The sequence below is a fragment of the Vespula pensylvanica genome, chromosome 20 (genome assembly GCF_014466175.1).
Source record: "Vespula pensylvanica isolate Volc-1 chromosome 20, ASM1446617v1, whole genome shotgun sequence".
In the NCBI taxonomy this organism is placed as follows: Eukaryota; Metazoa; Arthropoda; class Insecta; order Hymenoptera; family Vespidae; genus Vespula; species Vespula pensylvanica.
The window spans coordinates 1,626,081-1,648,708 of NC_057704.1; the positions used below are offsets into that span (position 1 = coordinate 1,626,081).

At 32.1% G+C, this 22,628-nt stretch overlaps 1 protein-coding gene across 1 annotated transcript in view; it reads right to left on the reverse strand.

Moving 5' to 3' along the window:
- The window catches only part of LOC122636104 (A disintegrin and metalloproteinase with thrombospondin motifs 7-like), a 191,907-nt gene that overhangs the window by 2,829 nt on the left and 166,450 nt on the right, over positions 1-22,628 (reverse strand). Inside the window, exons 9-18 of the mRNA XM_043827012.1 lie at positions 11,891-12,294; positions 9,801-10,145; positions 9,629-9,718; positions 7,465-7,589; positions 7,242-7,388; positions 6,481-6,639; positions 5,921-6,065; positions 4,503-4,595; positions 2,073-2,282; positions 1,825-1,939 (exon numbers count right to left, since the gene is read on the reverse strand). Of these exons, the coding sequence (XP_043682947.1) occupies positions 1,825-1,939; positions 2,073-2,282; positions 4,503-4,595; positions 5,921-6,065; positions 6,481-6,639; positions 7,242-7,388; positions 7,465-7,589; positions 9,629-9,718; positions 9,801-10,145; positions 11,891-12,294 (1,833 nt within the window). The remainder of the gene's footprint in view (positions 1-1,824; positions 1,940-2,072; positions 2,283-4,502; positions 4,596-5,920; positions 6,066-6,480; positions 6,640-7,241; positions 7,389-7,464; positions 7,590-9,628; positions 9,719-9,800; positions 10,146-11,890; positions 12,295-22,628) is intronic.

The following is a 22,628-nucleotide window of genomic DNA, read 5'->3' on the forward strand; positions in this document are numbered from 1 at the left end:
AGGTTAATCGTTTTGTATTAAAGAGAATGATAGAGAGAGAAAGAGAGAGAAAAAGAGAAAGAGAGAGAGAGAGAGAGAGAGAGAGAGAGAGAGAAAGAGAGGTAAGAGAAAGAGGGAAAACGATCTCTTTAAGCCGTTAGAAATACCCAGCATTTCGTGATTCTACGAATCGGGCGGCTTTAATTCCTTACTAAAAGCCAATTAAAACCCGCCTAGAAACTATATTCCAATCGAGTAATCGTAGGTACAATTAAACATGGTGATTATACGGTTTTATTATTATTATCATTATTACTTGTCTTAGATTTCTATGGAATTAATGAAATAACCGAACCCGACAATTTTATTATTGAATCGTCGAATCGTCGTGTATCGAGTGTCTCGTATTTCGATCGATGGCACGAAGATTTCTCAACATCCTTGTTTTCATTCATCTCAAATCGAATTCGTCGTATCGTAGCGATTAACAAGAATTGTAAATCGTCGATACGATAATTAACACTTGAAATCTTATACATTCTTTAAAAAAAAAAAAAAACTAGTCATAGTAGGTAATCTTATAATTCTTAATCTTGTAACATATCATTTTCTATTAATCTATCTTTAAATTGATGTATTAATAAAATTTACAAGAGTGACATGTCTATCACGATATAACCGGTTGTCCCATTTCAAATGATAACCAGTGATTAGCGGTTTTATAAACAAATACATTTTCATGCAAAGTTCGTTGGGAAAAAAAGAAATGTCAAAATATGGAAATCGTAATAATCGCTTCTTTTTTTTTTTTCTTTTTTCTTTCAATGAAATACGATGCTTTAAGATGATGTTGTTTGCATCGGTCATTGACCCGTAATATCGTTAACGGCTATTTAATTGGGTCATTAATTCGGTACTTCTATTTTTTGTTTCTTCGTCTTCTTCTCCCTTTTTGTCTTTTTTTTTCTTTTCGTCGACGTCGTTCCATTTATTTGGATTTTTCTTTTTCTCTCTTTTTTTTACAAACCGTCGGACCGATTCAATGTCCGATTCAATGGACGACGTTGATATTCATAATCAATTATCGCGTTGTTGGTTTCAATGAATGACGGCGAATTCAAACGTTACAATCGTGTCGTTCAAGATTAAGAAATCTCAACGTCATCCTCGTTCTCTGAGCTGAATCGAATCCGACGATCTCCTTGCAATTGTCCCCTCTCATTCTCTGACTTTATATCGGTCAGATCCTTTTCATTCGAAAGTAATTAAAAGTATCGCCTTTCCACTGTCCATCACGATCACGCGTGAATACATAACAGAACGCATCGTTGGATTTCGTTTGTTCGAACTCGTTTGGCGTTTTATTATCGATCGTTGGTCATTTTCGAACGATTTCGTCCTCGGTATATACGAATATACGAAATAAAAGGAACTAATTTTTTTATATCGTTCGTCGAATTAATAATTCAACCGGTTTTTTATTTTTTTTATCCTCCTTTCTCCGCGTACACCGATATTACGGAATATTTCCAAACTAAAAATGTGTAAAAATGTCTAAACAACAATGTGTAAACGAATGTAAATAAATAAATAAATAAATAAATAAATAAATAAATAAATAAATAAATAAAGAATGCGTTCATCAGATTTTTTTATTTGTTCGTGAAAACTTTATTTGCTCGTGAAATCGTTCGTTTATGAAACCACTAATTTACGATCGGATATATTCGATCGTGTCGTTTGAAACGAGTCATCCATTATAAAATAATATATACCTCTTTACGAATGTAAAAGCGTTCAATAAATTTTTTCATTCGATAATATAAAAACGAACTCGAAACATACTTTCCGGTAAATTATAAGCTATCCATCGATGAACTTTCCCATCCTCTGGAAAGACCCAATCGTTGAATTCGTTGCATTGGACGTCTCTGAATGATGGCGCATCGATTTCGCATGGCTAATTGGGAGAAGTGATGAATGAGTGACAAGCAAAAAGAAAAAAAAAAAAAAAAGAAAAGAAAAAAAAAAGGAAACAGAAAAATTACAAGAACATTTCTGATAGATACGATTCAATCCAAAATTAAACTCACGTTGGTGGCACAAATTTTGTAACGTTTTCTTATACCGGGACAATAACTACCGCTGTTAGTTGGACTTGGATGATCGCATTTTCTCGTTGCAAAAGCCACTCCGGATCCACAACTACGAGAACATCGACTCCAAGATGACCAACTACTCCACCCACCATCGATCGCTCCTAATCGTTCACCTATCATGACGCACTTCATGTTATAACACCACTGCAATCAAAATTGATCCCTTTTTTTCTCCTCTTATTTTATTTATATATTTATTTATTTTTTATCTTATTCGTTCACGGAAAATATTTCGAATGAATTAAAAATTCGTCGGATTTCTCTCTCTCTCTCTCTCTCTCTCTCTCTCTCTCTCTCTCTCTCTCTCTCTCTTTTTTTCAATCATAGAAAGAAACGTTATCCAATTACAATTCGTTTATCCGACGAAAAAATAATCCAAGGATAAAGGATTAATATTTGTGGTTGATCGCTAGTTTATCTCTCTCTCTCTCTCTCTCTCTCTCTCTCTCTCTCTCTCTCTCTCTCTCTCTCTTTGCAATTATGAAGGATCAGATAACGATTTTCATCGTCTCGTTCATACCGAAATAAACGAAATTCATTTTATTTTCGTTTCGCCGACAACGAAAAGCTTCGTCGACACGGTGACCACGTAAAATCGTATTATTCGTCACGAATGTCAACGCAATATACAACGATTTCGTTTCCTTTTATCGTTGCGATAAGTTTACGAGCGCACAATTTTTCCGTAATACTAGTGCGATAGTGAGTGTGGAGAATGAGGGAGTGAAGGGAGAGAACGTGCGAGATCGTGCAAAGAATAATAAAATTGCAATAAACCTGAAATTCGTTTCTAATTTTCGCAAATCGTGAATCAAATTTTTTTTTTTGCGGCGTGCTTACAAATTGCGTTTCAATGAAAAGAGAAAAAGATTGTTAATGCGAAATAACTTTTTTATTGATTTTGTAAGCCCTATAATTCTATTATATTATCTGGAAAATGTTTCTATTCGTTGTGTTTAAATGTATTACAGTTTGATACTATTACTGCATACATCTAGACATTGTTTTGTATATATATATATAACAATAATAAATTAGATATTCAATAAAACTTTTAATTTATAATCACCCTTTATAAACCGAAATCTATTTTGCATCAACGTATTAATTGATCAATGATCATAATTAATATTTTTCTAATAGATACATATCAAACGTTAGTCTAATCGTTAAAGCAAATATACCCATTCTCTAGGTATTACATAAATGAGACAAATATATATACAGAATCGCTTTAATCGCTTTGGCTTTCTCATACATTCATATATATATATATATACACACATATACATACATGTAGATATATACATATAGATTCGTAAATCGACGATTGTATCGGGTCACTGACGGGATGGGGAGTGGCTGGGGGGCAGAAAAAACCAGAAAATAGCGGAAAAAAAAGAAAAAAAGAAAAAAAGATAGAGTGCGACGATTGGCCGAACGAACAGAGGAAACAAAGCGATTAACTTTGTCAGATTCAGCCAGGCAATTAGAAATTGCCTATTAGCAGGAATCCCACGCGAAACTAAAGGTGTATATCGTCACTGATAGTATAAAAGAGAGAGAGAAAGAGGAAGGGAGAGGGAGATAGAGATATAGACAGTGTGTGTGTGAGAGAGAGAGAGAGAGGGATGAATACCACTAGTCTGTTGCACTGACAGTATGCTGCTAATGACTTCGGTCTCTGTGTCCGTTTCGTTGGATTCTCTTTCGTTGCGATTGTTAACCAGTCTGCCCTAACCCCACCCTCAGCCTCATCCCAACTCCAACTCCTACCCCTTATCATCATCATTTCCCTCTCCTCCCCTTAGCCCTCCTCCCCTTTACGTAATACTCTGACCGTGGCTTATTAACATTGTCACATAAATTTCAGCGTCCTCGTCTACAACGAAACTATGCTCACGCTTTGAAACGATTTGTTATTTGCGTAACAAACGGCAATCTTTTTGTTTTTCTTTTTCTTTTTTGTTCTTTCTATTCTCTTCACCTTTTTCTTCACCTTTTCCTTTTTTCCTTCGAATCCATCTGATTGCGCATTGATATCTCGATAATGATAACGATAATCATGTTATTACCGTCGATCGTTTTAATTGTTTTTTTTTTTGTTTTGTTACTTGTAACTTGATAAGTCGTTGAATAATAATCGATGATTACGTAATGATTGTTAATTTTGTTAATGTCCCTTCGTCTGTTCTTTTTTTTTTTTCTCTACCGATTTTTGTTCTAACGAAGAAAAAGAACAAGAGAAAGAAGAATAACAAGGAAACGATATTTCGTTCGATTATATCTCCGAGGGGAAAAAATCGAAAGAATTCGTGGTAATTAGTCGAAGAGTAATTTTTTGAAAGGTGATAATAATTTTACCCTCTTCTCGGCGCAGGCGGTACCCTCGGCAGGTGGTTTCCTACCTGACACGCAACCCTTTCCCGGAATAGAACAGCTCAGAGTCTCGCAGTTCTGTGAAAGGAAAAAAAGAGAGAGAGAGAAAGAGAGAGAGAGAGAGAAAGAGAAAAAGATAAAAAGAGAAAGAGACAGAAAGAGAAAGAGGAATCGTTTTTCGCATGCGGCTACCTTGAGCTCGCTCGTTGCCCGTTTTCTTTCGTGTTGATTGTGATATCGTTTTAACCGACGATAACGCCATTCTAATTTCTTATCTTAGTGAAGGCTGAAGGTGGTAGTGTTGGATAAGTACGTAGGTAGGTAGATAGGTAGGTAGATAGGTAGGATAGGGGTTGAAAGCAAAGAGAGGCTCGGATAAAGGGCTGGAAAAATAATGGTCTATTACAAACAAATATTTTACCGAACGGATAAGGCAGAAACGCGTCAGGCAAGAAAAGAGGCAACAGCTTGGAGATGCTAACGACAGATGGTGCCTCTTTACGGTCGGTATATATGCCTAATCATCGACGATCCATTTTAAGTTGACGATCCATTTCACCTTCGCGCCATTTTCCATTTTTTTCCAATCTCCCTTTTACATAACCTCTATTCGCATCATTCACGCTCTTCGTCCAGCTACCCTACTTCTTCGTCCACTTCATCTACCACCCACCGTCCCCTATTTCACTCCACTTGCTACGAGAAGTCGAAAATTGCTTACGAGAAATCGAAAATACGGTTAATTTCATTACCGTTCGCAAAGTAAGCGTGACTTGCCGTAGTCACGCCGTAGAAAAATTTTCTTCTTCTTGCTATTCACCCCATGTCTATGTATTTCTTTTATTTTTTCCTCTTTTATCTTCCACCCCTCGCGCACCTTTTCATTTTCGAACCTTCACGTATTTTTTTCTTTTTTTCTTTTCTTTTCTTTCTGTTTTCTTTCTCCTTTTTCGTTATCTTTTTAAGGGGTTACATACATCTAAACGATTCAAAGGCTCCTATTTTCACGACCTATTTCAAGATTTCTTGCACGTCATTTATTTTATTAATAGAAAAAACAGAATAATCATTAAACCTGTCTAACAGTGCGTAATCATCTCGAGCAATATTTTTCAACAAAAAGGAAGTAAAATAATTCTTCTTAGGGTATTAGATAAAACGAAGAAAAAAAGTATTCAGTTGAACCAAAGTTACTTCATTACGAAGTTCATGATATTTTCATTTAAAAATACGAGCGATTGAATTTGTTATGCGACTTTCGATAAAAATTTCGATAGTGTTTTAATCATAAAAAGAATAAAGAATAAAGGAAAACAATCTACACCTAAAAAATCTTACGAGAATAAGCTGTTGATCGTTCGATCGAATTTCATTAGTGTCATCAATCAAATTTAATAACTTACGATATCAAGATCGCAATGAACGACATCACGACGATACATTAAACGACATTGAAAATCGCTGTTATATATGACTCCAGGTAACATCTCCATGGTAGGAAAATGATGATCCTTTGGCTCGTCTTCAAGACAATGAGCCAAACCAGATCTGATTTCGATTTGGAAAGAGAACGACGAAATAAGAATTAACGTAGAATATAAAATATTTCAATGAGCGAATGATACGTATAAAGAAGAAAAAAAGAATAATTTAAGTTAAACAAATCACTATAATATAATATCTATATGTATCTATAAATAGGATGTTCAAAAAAAAGTTATATTCAGTAAGACTTTTTTACTTGTTATAGCATGTTCTATGCACTCTATAAATATTGAATTTTTTTGAACACTGCATATACATATATATATATATATATATATATATATATATATTCATAAATAATATAAGTAAAAATAAATCAAATCGATATAACAAATAACGAAGATAATAAAAAATGAATAAAGAATAAATATTTGCAAGAGAGTGTGCTTAACGATATATGTAAGAAGAAAAAACTAACTGGATGTAATGTTGCAAATAATTTCGAGAACAGTTGGACCACTTTTTCGTCACATATGCACTCCCAGGATACATAACCGACGTTTCCACGAATCCATCCTGATGATGAACTATCCCAGGACACCCGTTTTCCCCTCCGACATCGTGTGACATGCCGAGTCTGATGACGAGTGTGATGAGGGGAGAGAGAAAGAAAGAGAAAAAGAGAAAGAAACAAATAAAAAGAATGAGACAGAGGAAACAAAAAAAAAAAACAGCAACGAAAAAAAGAAAGAATAAAGTTGTTTTCCAATCAACGATTTTTCTTTCTTTCTTTCTTTTTTTTTTTTTTTTTTTTTTTTAATTATCATGTCGGACGCATTCCCACAATTTTCCATCACTCTCCCTCTTTCTTTCTTTTTACTCTCGCTCGATTATTTAAAATCTAAGTAAGTACTTATATATTTTCGAATAAATATTATCAAAGTTATTCGTCCATTTAAACAAAAATTCAAATTCTTTATATACATAAATAACTTTGATATATCATTAGTGATAAATTAATAATAATTTTTAATCGCGAAGATAGTTTCTATTACATTTCACATATTATAATTCTCTTTAGTATTTCTTTCTTTTCTTCGCTAAGACAATAAAATATAATTGATGATAATAAAATCAATCAATTTTCCGTCGGTCGATGAAAAAAAAAAAAAATATAGGAAGTGATAAAGGAAGTGATCAAAAAAAATAATTTCGTCAAACGAATTTCGATTGACTTACGTGTGTCCTATGTGATGAGCTATATGAAATCCTGTAATGAGACCACTGTCCTTGACAATAACAGCTCCCTTTAAAGGATCACACGTGCTAGCCATAGTAGATGCGCCGGTAAATCCACAAAGTTCCCGTGTCACGCAAAAATCCATCCTGTCCGAATATTACCAAGCATGGAAATTTTCTTTCTCACGTAACGATCAATCCCTTTGTATTTTGATCTATATACCTCGTAAGTAATATCGCCAAATCATGATGATTCGGATGATCGTCATCGCCAGGATTCATATCCCTTTGCCATTCTTCGAATCGTTTCAACGTTGTTTCTAAATTCTTCGTGATCCCCAAGTTCATCTGTTACGGTGTTCAATCGTTATTTGAACGATTTCGCTGAAGAAACAAACGTCTTAATATGTCAATATCTTATTTTCGACGATCTAGAACAACAACGAGATGTGTGATGTCTTAAAGAGAGAAGGAGGATCGGAATAAGGAGAAAAACGTTCACCTAAAAATTACTTTTTCTTTTTGTTTTTTTGTTTTTTTTTTTTTTTTCTTTTCTGAAAGAAAAAATCGCGTCTCGAGTGTACGAATTTTGTTAGCTAACCTTGAACATATGCGAGATTATCTGCAGTAGCATTTTGGATTCAATCTGGTCATTGTCAAAATGATCGAGAAAAGGCATATTCTAAGATCTGGATCAACCTTCATAAAAACACCTGATATAAGCGATCGGCACGAAAAGTTCATAACGTTCGGTCCTTTTAGATCCTGAAAAACTGCTAGAAATATCGTCACATGCACTTTCAAAGGTTCTAGGTGCCAGTGCATATTTGCCAGTGATGCACTCATTGAATATCGGATATTGCTTGGAATTGCGTTGCATAGTGCGAACACCAAGAACTAGAAGACCATCGATTTGCCTCGAAATTCGAAGGACGCACGGACGCGACACGCGAACAGAAAATTTCTCGCATATGTACGTCAACAATCCTTTTCTTCCCCCATGAATCCCATGAATACCACTGCAATTCTTGTTGAGAGTATTACGTACATATGTGTGTGTGTGTGTGTGTGTGTGTGTGTGTGTGAATCCTGGAATTGATCGCTAGTGATAAAGTCGAGAAATTCTTCGCTAAACGACAGTACAGTCCTCCTAGTTGAAATTTTAAACGCAAACATTTTTTCCGAATCGTTTTTAATTTTTAAAAGAAATATACTTAATAAACATTTATAGCTTGACGATCTAATTTTTTTCTTTTTTAATAGATCATTCGTTAATAGAGACTCTTCTTATAGATTTGTCTTATTTAAATTTCGATTCGTTAGAATTTTATAAGGTAAAAGAAAATAAGAGAAAATTGATATTAATTCTTTAAAAAAAAAAAAAAACAAAAAAATAAAAATACACCGTCTGCCGATGGTCGGATATATTTTTGTGTTTTTCGATATTATTGGATGATTCTTTTTTTTTTTTTTTTTTTTTTTTTTTTTTTTTTTTTTCATTTAGGGATTTCGATGCTTCTATCTTCGATATATATATATATATATATATATATATATATATATATATAAAAAGAAAAGAAAAAAAGCAAAGCGAAGTTCGTTTCATTCTCGTTAATCGTATCCGAGAAGAAGGAAGAATAAATCAATTTTTTATCAACTATGATATTTTAACAAGTTTCTCTTAAAATATCAGTTTCTTCGTTTTCAAAATTAAACAAAATATATTCAATGAATAGTTTCTCGTTTTCTTTCTTCTTTTCTTTTTTAATATTTAATTTATAATAACCACGTAAAAATGAACTACTCTTCTCACAGATCTGCCATATTTGAATATAAATTTGTCGACATTTTATAAAAAAAAAAAAAGAAAAAAGAAAAAATCTATCGCAAAAATAGAAAATCTGCAATTATACTTTTTCTTTACTGTCAACTCGAATAAATCGTTTCTTTTTTTTTCATCTCGTCGTCGAACGTTTAATAACAAAAAAAAAAAGAAGAAAAAAAAAAGAAAAGAAGCGAAAAGAGATCAGAAAAAGATTCGTCGTTTGCCGGCGGCCACATATATTTTTTATTTCTCTCTATTTCTAAATTATTCTTGTTATTCCTTTTTTGTTTTTTCTCTTTTTTTTTTTTCTATTTAAGGCTCTCGATACGTGTAACTTCGATGAAAAAAAAAAAGAGAGAGAGAGAAACAGAGCAAAATTCATTTCGTTCCTGGCAATCCTATTTGAGAAGGAAAGCAACGAAAAAAAAAAAAGAGATATAGAAAAAATTCCGAACTTCGTCCATCATTTATTTTTTCCGAGATCTCTATGTAGGACCATCACCCTCTCTCCTCTCCTCTTCCCCCCTTCTTTTAAAAAAAAATATATAATCGAAAAAAATACCTCTTTTTCCTCTACTTCGAGTCGGATGATCCTGACTATAGCCAAATCCATATCGAATCCTAAGCTTATATCATGAAACAGACTAGCAGCCTAACCGAAAATAATTGTATCGTATTAGAAAGAAAAAAATGGCGGATAAAATATACAAATTTCATTTTTATAATATCCTTACCATATTGAACATGGTCAATACGTAATTTTCCACATCGAAATCTCGATGTTGACGCAAAAGTGTAATATCCAAAACGACTAACAATTCAACGGTATATTTCATAGGACCTTTATGTTGTTGACTATCGTTATCCAATCTACGTTTCCTAACGACTTCGTTATATTCACGTTTTTTAATCGTCCTGTTAAAACCGTCCAAATTTATACACGAGGAAGCTTGATTGATTTTTATATCCTTCGGATTTTTTCTGTAGACTACATGAGGGTGTTCGATATCTTTAGTGAAATCGTATCCTTCGATTGGTTCGATCGTATACCACGAATCTTTCGTTTTGATGTAACCTACCTACGAAAAAAAAAACAAAAACAAAAAAAAAATAGAAAGAAAAAAAGAACGAAGAAAAAAGTTATAAAAAAGATATAATTACATAATTAATATTAATCATTAATGATAATTAATATGTAATTAATATTAGCGATAAGTAAATGTGTAATATAACTATATGGTAATTAATAATCGTCGTAACTGAGACGATTATTAATTACTATATACTTTATCAATTAATTTTCCTTGGTTAATGACTTTAGTTTATCGATTGTTATTAGAGATAGAATTGTTCTTGAACAACAAAAGACATAATGATATATAAGTTAAATTGTTAATACGACGTAACGTCGTGCTTTCATCATCATCGTATCAATCTTGTAGATAGTAACTTGGACAATCCCTGTAAGTAAATAAGTACCTTCCTTTCATTCTTTTTCACCGTGAACACCATGAACAAAACCGTCTCGGCCGGTAATACTAAACGCTTGCGCTTATCTCGTCAACGGCACACAAACGCACCTATACACAGAAACCATATATAGGGTGTTCGAGGTGTTACCACGGATCTGTGGTTTTTATGTATATAAACGGTAACTAAGTAGATACGTGTTAGAAAGTACAAGAAAAAAAGAGATATTTGTTAGAGAAAAAAATGTTCTTGTTTTTCTACGAGCACTGTGTATTTAACAGGGTATATCGATTTTTTTATATATTGTTAATATTTTTCTACGGAATTAAAGCGACCAGTTTTTTTCCTTTTTTATTTTTATTATTTTTTTTTTCTTTTTTTTTTTTTTTTGAATTATTACAATCCTGCATATGTTTTCATCTCGAACGAGAACTTTACCGTGTCAAGACAGAATTTGTTCATATTTTTTAATTTAAAAAGTATTTAAAAAGAAAAGAAATAATATAATTGAAGATCGTCTTCGTTCCGTCGAAAAATATCGAAGATATACGATCGATTGATATTCGCCATTTCATAGAAAATAGAACAATTCTTTCATCTAAGATTATTTTTTTGTTTTTTACTATTTTTCTTCCGATTTAATATTTGTAAATGAAACGTTGTTTAGTAATAACGCGAACACCCTTTATACTAAAAGCCATCGCCATCGCAATGACGCATCTCGCTTTTCTAAATGTTCTTTATCTCGCTACAATATCATATGTATATTGATGCATCATATCACGTTACAGGTTTTTGCACTTCAAATTCAACCTTTCGCAAATCAAATTTTTCTAACGAAATTGTTTTTTTTTCCTTTCCTTTTTTTTCTTTTTTTTTTCAATAAAAGTTTGTTTTACCAATAAAAAAAAAAAAAAAAAAAAAAAACAAAGTATAATCGAATGTAAATGATGAACCCGGTAGAAGAAGTTTTTTTAAAAATCAAATTATGCAGGGGAAATAAAATTATTCGGTTCTGTGGGAAATTATAAATAATTGCATAGATAGATGTAATTAAAGAATCTCTTGCAACTGTATTAATTGTAAAAATGATTACCAGTCGAAAAAACTATTATAAATTATTTTACTATAAGTTTAATTATTTAAATCTTCATCGATCTTTCAATTTCAACAGAATAATATATATATATATATATATATATATATATATATATTGAGAGAGAAGGAGAGAATCAATATAAATATATAATACATATAAGAAAATTGATATATCTCAATTTCGATAAATATTAGTTTCTAATATAAATAGAATAAAACAAATCGAAATAAATTTCTGATATAAACGTTTACTCACGAGTCCGTAACAAGTAGAAAGTGCACTTATATCCGGATGGTTTCTAACGCGACCTTGATAATGACACTGTCTATCTCTCATTCGTCGAATTCGCAGATCGTCGAGGAAACGTTTCTTATCGTCGCCATTGCCTGTTCGATGTTCCTCGATTATGGCACCAGGAGAGCAAAATCGATGACTCGGATATAACTCGAGATGGTGTTCCTTCTGACCAAGTAGAAGTCGATAGTGAACCGCATCATCTTCGGACATCGCTCTATTTTCTCTTACATTCTTTTCATAGAACGAACGTTTGAAATGATGTGGTATCTGATGCGACACAAACGTCCCGTCGGACTTGACCTTTCGTGGAACTACGATCTCGTATTCATCGGAATACTCGAAATCAAAATTGTTCTGTTGACCTTCGAACGATACAACAAATATTATCGTTTCTTATTTTCTTTCTTTCTTGTTTACTATTTTCATGTAAAGGTTATTCCTAACAATTTGTAAATGTTAACTAAAATTATTAGAATATATATATATATATATATATATATATATATATATATATATATAATCGTTATTATAAATATTGAATGATTTGATCGTCATAATTGAACATATATGGAATTAATTATTGATTTTTTTAAATGCAATTATTCGAGATTATATAGAGTTTAGAAATCACTTTAGGTCACAATAAAGTGCATCTTTTTACACTTTTTCTTTTACACGATTTCTTTTTCTTTCTTTTTTACATGGTTTTTGGAAAAGAATGATTTAGAAAGCAAAAGATTGCTTTTAAATAAAAGCAATCACTTCTTCTCGCTAAATCTTTCGAGAATCCTCCTGCATGTTACTCTTTCGAACTCTTTCCCACGAGATTCTATAGGACGACAAATGGTTTTGTTTCGTTATACGAGAGCACATATTCCCGTTATATACATATACATACAAATATAAGGTGTCCTAAAATAAGTGAATAATATTTTAGAAATATCTTTGGCATATCGAAATAATAAAAAGATATAATAAACTTATATCCCGTAGACACACATATTTGTCTTTGTTTTCGTGTCACGACAAATTTGATTTTCGACGAATATTATCTGCTCACTAAAATTACTAATAAGTTATCAAAATCTTTCGTATCATCGACTTTAATTCGTCCAACGAAACAATTATTGCTGATAGAAAATTCTGTTACGATTTGTGAACAAAGTTAAATGATAAATACAGATATTATCTACTATTTCTACGAATTTTTTGTTATCGTTTACATTTATCGATGATAATAAAAAGAATATAATATTTTACACTTATTTTGAGACACCCTGTATAAACACACACACACATACACACACACTAATACATACACATTTTGTTTCATAAATGTTGTTCCATCACAATTTATTGTGCAGATACGTATTTACGTAATATATATATATATATATATATATATATATATATATATATACATATATATATATTTGAAAAATCGGTGAATCATTCGTACGAATGACAGACACACACACACATACATACATACACGCATACAGATGAACGCACGTTGTTTATCTCGTTCGAAGTCATCCGACAAAAATGGAAAGCACAGGATTCTTTGTGTAGAAAGTCGTTGTGAATTTTCGAATAGACGGAAGAAAATTTTCTCTCTGGTATTAGGTCCCTGGTGGAACGACGTGAAAATTCCATAAAAGAATCGATCGACATTGTGCCGAGAAAACTCACGAAACTCCGAATGGGATCTTTGAAAAGGATCATCGGTGTTACGACGAAATTGACAACACTTTCCCCCACCATTTCTACATTTTCGTATAACAAACATTTCTTTTCGTGGTTTCGTACACGTACTGTACTTCATAAGAATAAATGGATAAGTAATTTTACATAAATGATAGAATAGCGTTGCACGTATTTACACAAGTAAATAGAAAAATATTTTATTGATAAAAAAAGAAAGAGAGATTTGTAATGATTTTCGATCTTGCCAAATAATATATGATTTATTAATGATAATAATAATGAGTAGAATATACTGAGATTATTTGGATTAAACGATCATTAGTTCATAATTTTTATTTGATACGGAATTTTTTCTCTCTTTTTCTTTTTTTTTTTTTTTTTTTCCTTTTCCTTCTTTTTCTCGAATAATCAACGATAATCTTGTCACGAAATAATTATCATTATATCTCTTATAAGGGAATAATACGTGCGATTAAAAAGCATTCACTTTTGTTTTCGATCATCACGATATACAATACGCGTAAGTATGTATATATATATGTATGTACGTATGTATGCATTTATGAATGTAAAATTAAATGGAAAGTATTACAAGGTTATGTAAGACGTTGAAATAATTTTTTCTTTTTCTTCTTTAATGTATTTTTTCGATATGAATTTCAATGAAAAAAAATATGTCGTGTTAATAGCAATGAATTATTTTATTTTTTATTTCTGTTCTTTTTTTTCTTCTTTTCTTTTCGTATCTGACAGTATCTAACCATTGAAAATATTGAGATTTGAATATTCGATAGTTTGATTAATCGTTAAATATCTAAATTAGAAAAACGATCGTTTCTACTCTGGCAATCTTTTTTCACAATAAAATATAAGGATTACCTCGATGGATGGTAGAAGTCTGGTAGCAGTGAAACGCGCGCACGTGTAAATAAATAAATAAGAATAAAAGCGTGAAAAAGCTCGACATTGTCGCATGCGAGCTTAATGTTACGTTTTCCCTGTCACAGCTATCTCTCTCTTTCTGTCTCTCTCTCTCTCTCTCTCTCTCTCTCTCTCTTGTCTGTCTCATGCTTCCCTCCTTCTCTCCATCCCCCACCATCAATCCTTCTTTTTCTCTGTTTGTCTCACCATGACGACCGGTAAAAATAAACGAATTTAGAAACGTAAGTCTCTTCGTGAGTACTTCGCCAAAAAATTTACGTAAATATTATATTTTATTATAGGTATATATGGAACTTTTAGAAAATGATAATAATAAAATATAATAATATATAATATATATATATATATGTGTGTGTATATATATTTTGTGTATGATAGTAATAAAATATAATAAAAAAAAAATAAATAAATAAATGTGTGTATTTATATATATGTGTAAAGTCCTTTGAGTATTTCGCAAAAAAAATTTCGTAAAAATGATACTTTGGTATAACTTTTAAAAAATGATAGTAATAAAATATAACAAAATAAAAAAAATATATATATACATATGTAACTATACGTAAGTATGTATATATATATATATATATATATATATATATATATATATATATATATATTTAAACCTATACACATAATCGTAAATCAAACTCAAAAATGATAGAAATAACATTATGCAAGGGATAAAAAATCTCAAGATTTTTTATTCTTTAATATCTTCGTTCTTTTATCTACATCTAAAATAAGATTTTGTAACTATTTCATATAAATAGAAAAGAAAGAGAAAGAAAAATAGTTTTTACATTGGTGTCCTTTGCTCGGGACAGGATACGATAAATTTAGCAGGGTCGTATGAAATACTTTTTCAAAATAAATCAGAGATTGTAAGAGACTTTGATAAACTCGTCTCGGTTACACATATTCGTCACGTATAAACGTCCGGGATCATTGAAGAAACGAGAGGAAAAATCTCGAACGTCAAGTTTACAATTTCAAGGAGCCATTTTCAGTGGATTTCATATAACTCTGATACATATTATATATAATATTACATATAGATAGATCGTTTCGTAATTTATGTTGTATTTTTCTCGCATTTTTGCCGGGGAGAAATTAAAGAAAAAAAAAAGAAAAAACAAACAAACAAACAAAAAATACGAACAGCTTCGAAAAATACGACAGCCCGTCAAAATGGCGGACGTAAAGTAATTGTCGTTCCCTTTTTCCATCTTCTTTTCCTTCTTTTTACAATATTTCCTTTTACTTTGTTTTTTCGTCAAGCATAACTCCACGAGAAATCGTACGAAAGGTAACATTAACGTTACGATCTAACGAGGTGGATGGAACAGAAAAAAAAAAAGAACACATTTAATTAGACGAACAAGAATTTCTTCATTCGTTGGGATTTCCGAAATTAATCTAAAGTAGACATTTTCTTTCGGTACACCCCTCAAACCACTCTCCCCCGTAAAGAGTTTTCTTACCCCTTTTTCTATCGTTTGAAAACCACTGAAGTATAGGAACCAGAAACCTCTTAGCCCTCTCCCCTTCACTTGCCCTTACTCTTTCCGTATTTCTGTCGTAGCAGTCGTTCTAACTTAGAGCGGTCGTCCGATGCAATCTCTTTATCGTAAAGTTCAGATTAAAGTGGCCAAGAAGTAGTAGTAGGACAGCGACCCGTGGGCTACAACAACTTTACCTTGGTTGTAATACTCGAAGCAAAGTTTTCTCTAGAGGTTGAGGTGGGTGAGGATTGGGGTGGTGAGGAAGGGGTGGGAGTAGGTTGCAACGAGAAAGGGGGGTTACAGGTTGGACGGAAGGATAATCGTGTATATATTTTCTCCAATCTCTCGAAGATCTTTTAAGAAAGTACAATTACGCACAACGGATTGTATTGTTCCTTGTGAAACTCGACTCGGTTAGGTTAAGACTAAGCCAAAGGACGAAATGTTATTTCGTTTCGTTTCTTCCGAGATGGTAAATATATGTATACGTATGTATGTATTTATTGTATGTATGTTTGTATGTACGTATGTATGTATATATGTATTCGCGTACATAGCTATTTACCTATCTAGCTAACTAACTAACTAACTAGAAGTTGCTAATTAAACTGCCGTCTGGTCGACTACTCCTTAAAATTTGATCGCAACGATACGAATATAAAGATTTCGTGGATTTCGATTGAACCAACGAGAAATCGATTCGATTTTCGCGAGTCATATTACGAGTGGTTTTTCTTTTTCTTTTTTCGATCTTTTTCTCTTTCTCTCTTTTTCCTTGAAAATCCATGTTACGAAGAATTTTCTTTTTTCCCGTCCTTTTTTCATTTTTCTCGTCCTGACCGAGTAAAGCTTAATCTCGATCATTCAGTATCTAATAAAGTTTCCATTCGATATATTTATTGACTTATCTCCATCTCTTGCATTTGAAACGATCATAAAAAAGATCTTTGATTTTATTCCAAGTGCAACATACGGTATATGTAAATCGACGCGCATGTGCTTTTACATTATGAAAATTATATACATAGGTGTTCTGAATTTCAGCGACGATTTTTTCCAGCGATGCTTGAAAAAATTATCACGTTAAATCGTCTTGCTTTTCGTACTTCTTTTTTCTCTTTCTTTTTTCTTTTTTTCTTTGCGACATTTCGTCGGAGTATATTAATAAAGTATGATCGTTACCTAAACTTTGATAAACGTTTAACGTAAAATTTGTCAGGAAATTCGTATACTTTAGAAATTTTCTATCGCTAGGAAAATATGAAACTTGGATAACATTACCTTTTGATCGTCGTTGAAAAATTCAAGGAAAAGGATGTACCATAGAGAAATAAGGAAAGAAAAAAAAAGAAGGAAAAGAAAAAGAAAAGAAAAAAGAAAGAATAGCTCCAAGAATGAGATCGAGTCCCGGATATATTTCTTTTTTGCCTCGCATTATTTCACTACGTTTAACCGTCTCCGCAAAATCCGGCATACTAAAAGCGAAAAGGTCAAAAGGCGAAGGGCAATAGAGTCCTAACACTTCTATCCTTTACCGTCTCTCTCTCTCTCTCTCTCTCTCTCTCTCTCTCTCTCTCTCTCTCTCTATCTTTCGTTTCATTCTTTGAAAATTTCACTCCATTCTCGTCTTATTGTTAAACGGAGCAGCTTCTATCTCTGTTCCAGTTCGAACAGATGCGGTTAGAATATTCACATTTGATATTTTGAACGACTTGTCCCCTCCTCTGCTACCTACATCCCTCTACTCACTCTTGATCCCCACCATCCCTCAACCCCCTCTTTCTATCTCTTCTACCTTTCATCACGTGACTCGAGAATACAAATTTCTTTCTCATCCTTCGAACTTTCCTCGAAGTTTCCATTCTTTCGAAAAATGAATCGTCGTTATTCGATTGGCCTATTAAAAAATGAAAAGAAAAAAGAAATAATAATACTTAACACTGTCAAGATATTAATGTTATTAATGTATATACGATACGTGACATTCTATCGATATTATTTTTATAATATCATATTCTCTATCTATTATGTTTTATTATTATGTTATATCAAAAAAAAAAGAAAAGAAAAAAAAAAGGAAAGTCTATTAAAAAAGAAGAAAGAATAGAATAAAATAAAATACGAATGTCATTAGTACTTGAGAATGAAAATGAATTCGAATGATCCTGTTTCGTGAATTATACGTGTTTAAAAAAAAAAAAAAACAAAAAAGAAAAGGAGAGAAAGAAAAATGAAAAAAAAAAAAAAAGAAATGGAAAATATTAAAGAAGGACAAGATTTACAATGAGAACTTTTCATCTGCTCTTCTCACGAATTATAAACAAAGAAACGAAGTACATATTTCGAAGTAAGACCTATATATATATATACGTATAAAGTTTGAGATGACAACTTCTACGACTAACTCCTCAGTCTTATTCGAGCGTAAAAAATTACTATCCGCAATGGCGTTGCATCTCTAGTAGAGATATAATAAAATCGTCAAGCTGTGCCATTGCCGAAAAGTTCAACGGAGACTGCAACGAGAGAGAGATAAAGATATAAAGAAAGAAAGAAGGAAAGAAAGAAAGGGATGAAGAAGAAAAGAAAGAGAAAAAGAAAAAGAGAAAGAGAGAAAGAGAAAGACCGAGACTCGTTGTATTTAACGCACGTAGAGACTCTTCGTTTTCCACGAGCCGAGTCGTTCGTTTGTTGGTAACGTGCCGTGTAGTACTCGACCGAGCGAGTACGCGATGTGCCGACGAAACTAACGCAAGATATACCATAGGACAAAACGACTTTTTAATTCGGCACGTATCCGCGACACGTACGCATACACCCTCAACGTTTATTCTCTCTGTCCTTTTGCTTAACGGGATTGGTTGAGGAGGGTAGGAAGGAGGAAAGGGACAAGGTAGGATTCGTGTCATCGGACTATGTAGCTCAACTTGCTATTGTTGTTTCTTTCTACAAAGAAAACTGTTGTTGAGTTAACTAAAATAAGATTTGTTTTATCCCCACCATTACAAATGTATATATATAATATGTATTATATATTAGATATATAAAGTAGGCTATGTTATATTATATAATGTATTTATATATATATTGATAAGATATAGGTATACATTTATATATTAGATATGTTCTAATAATATCTATATATATATATATATATATATATATATATATATATATATATGACATATTTATATTTATGATGTATGTATATGTATGATATACTTATAAATGCATATCAATATTTTTTGAAGTAAATCTACACGCTGATATAAATAAAAAGAAAAAGATTATTATACGAACGTATATCATATATGACATAGTTCTCGAGTTATGGATAATTGAAGGAAATGTTCCTAATGGCTATCTCGTGACTCAACGCACATTACTGCACGCTCGTAACATTAAATTCCACCTACTAACACGAAAATACTACGTGCTGTAGTTACTTTAGAAATAATCACAACTTCACCTTTTTTGCAGATCGTAGACATTAATTAACTTACGTTGTATACCGCAATAGTTCTTGCTTTTTCTTTTTTTTTCCTTTTTTTCTTTCTTTTTTTTTTTTACGACCTCTAAAAATAAAAGTCTGATGGTGTTGAGATCAGCAGATCATGGTGGTCCATCTCACTCTTATCCATCCGTTCCTCAAGTTTTTGTACGGGAACTTTTGTTCGCACTGTACTGAAAGAAATCAAGGCGGAGCACCATCTTGAATAAACCATAAGTTTAGTCTGATATATTCAGCGGCATATAGTACAGTAGTTTCTGAATCTTCTTTCGTAAAAAATCAAGATAAACGGGCCCATTTAATCGAGACGAAAAAAAGTACGGTCCCAAAATGTCTTTACATAACAATCTCTTCTCAATAAATTAAATCAATGAACATCGATCGAACATTTTCTTTTAAGCTATTATTTATTCGATTAATATTATATTAAATAAATTTATCAGTATTTATATAATAAAACATCGATACTTAATATAATCAATTTTGACATTTTAATTATTTATAATAATCCAAATATTCATATATATATATATATATATACCTATTGATTATTTATTTTATAAACTATTCACAATTTAATAAAAATATCGAAAGAACAAACGATAGGGTTTCATTGAATTATCAATAATTCGAAAATTAATTGCAAAAATATACGGGATACGTATACGTTCGTACGTTTTTCTTGTTATTTTATTTTATTTTATTTTATTTTATTTTATTTTTTTTGTATTTTCATATCAATGTGTAGATTCAATTTCTCTGAAACATTGACACGAATTCGCGGGAATATCGCGCCGTATATATAAAAGATCGACTTATCCAAAGTAATCTTCAAATCGAATAATAAGCGAATCGATTTCTGACTCCCGATAGTCTGACTCCCGGATACAATGTGAAACTTTTTATCGTTTCTTCTTAAAAACAAATCGATGGAAAATTTTGAAGAATATATTCGGAGACCGGTTATAGTCTATATTTGCCTTTCTCTCGATAATAAAATTCGCTCGCTAAATTATGTTAGACAAATCATTAGAGAATTTTCAATGGACGATAAAATGATAAGGACGACATGACGGGTTTTTGAAATATTCGATATAAATCATCTCGACTTATATTATATTCCTGAATAACATTAAAAACGTGACGTCTCGCGAAGAAGAAGAAGAAGAAGAATAAGAATAAGAATAAGAATACGAATAAAAAAGAAAAGAAAAAGAAGAAGAAGAAGAAGAAGAAGAAGAAGAAGATGGTTGGATGACTGCCTTTTAGCAATTCAAACTATCGTTTCGACTACCGGGGTAAGGTACTCCTCATCCCTTTGTGAAGAGTAAACTTACAGACACGAGTATTTTCACGGAATGTTTCCATCGAAGGAAAGAAAAACAATCGTCAAGAATATCTTTGAGAAAGAACGCTGCTCAATAATTTTATCTTTTTTTTTATTATTATTATTATCCTCCTTCGTCTAAGTTAAACTTTCAATGAGAATGATAACGTCCTCGTATGATAGAATCAAATTATCAAATTATCAAAAATCGTGCTTCTTATATTATTCGTTGACTATCTCGATAACTGTATCTTATACGATTAACCAACGAAATAAGTAGTTAAATATATCGTCTTATTCAAAATAAATTTGTAAAGTGTGTTAGTTAGTGTCGAGTATTTTTTGTAATAGTTTTAAATATCGATTACTCGTGATTACGTAAGTGATTTGGTCGAAAAATGTAATTATCCTTGTTCGTCGTTTTGAACGAATTTCGAGATATAGTAAGGTAAATTAAAATACGAATTATAAATCTTGTTACAAACGTATTACGTCGATATTAATATCGATGTATCGTATAACGCAAATGTATCGTCGATATACGAAATAAAATTTACGATTTTTAATAACATTGTCTTGCGCTGAGTAAACGTAACAAAAAAAGAAAAAAAAAAAAAAGAAAAGTTTAATATTTATCCATGAAGTCGTCGATAACATCTGGTTTATCTGGTAATAACAGAACGTTGGGATTATTCTCGGAAATATTTCCAATTAGATACGTATGTAAATCCGTAACTACTTACATATTTTTTATCGAAAAAATCGTTAGGATGAATGGGCTGTTCTTTCGAGGGAGATAGTAGTCGGTTATGCTTTATTGAAACTGCAGAGCTTTCTATCGAGCAAGACTTTATAATTTTAGATATCTGTCCTCCGTGGTAGTATTAAGCTGCCGGAGAGAAATAAAACGAGGGTGAGACGAAAAGAGAAAGAGAGACAGAGACAGAGACAGAGACAGACAGAGATAGATAGATAGACAGACAGATAGATAGAGAAAGAAAGAGAGAGAAAGTCAAACCAGCAGCCATTATCATAAACCGCAGACTCAGCATCGGAAGAGTTTATGAAGGTTGAATTAAATGGTAGCAACTTTGAAGAAGAAGAAGAAGAAGGAGGAGAAAGAGGAGTAAGAGTAGGAGGAATAAGAGGAGGAGAAGAAGGAAGAGAAAAAGGAGGAGGAAGAGGACGAGGAGGACGAGGAAGTGGATAAATAGAAGAAGACGAAGAGAAGAAGAGGACGGTGAACGAATCGTTTTCATGAAAAGCTTCTTCAGCGAGCTCCCTCAAAAGTCTGAGAAGAGGCGGCAAAAGAGGCCGCTTCGTTCGAAATTTTCAAGCGGCATAAATCGCCGTTAGTCGATCTTCGCCTCACTCCATGATAGTTTCTCCTTTCTGCCATTATCTCGAGTGTTTTCGAGCGTTCGGTTTAACAGTTCGAAACAGTTCGATAAGTTTTGCGGGATTTTCAGCTGGGTACGAGGTTTTTTTTCTCTCCCTTTCTCTCTCTCTCTCTCTCTCTCTCTCTCTCTTTTTTTTCGTTAAAATTGCTCGGACGTTATTTTTCTTTCCTTTCTTTTTTTTTTTTTTTTTTTTTTGATTTTTCTTTTTTCGTTCGGTCCATTCCCGATAAATCCGGAACGAGAAATGGGAAATAATTTTGCCAGAACGATCTGACTAACAAGGGATGTTCACCAATCACGAAAT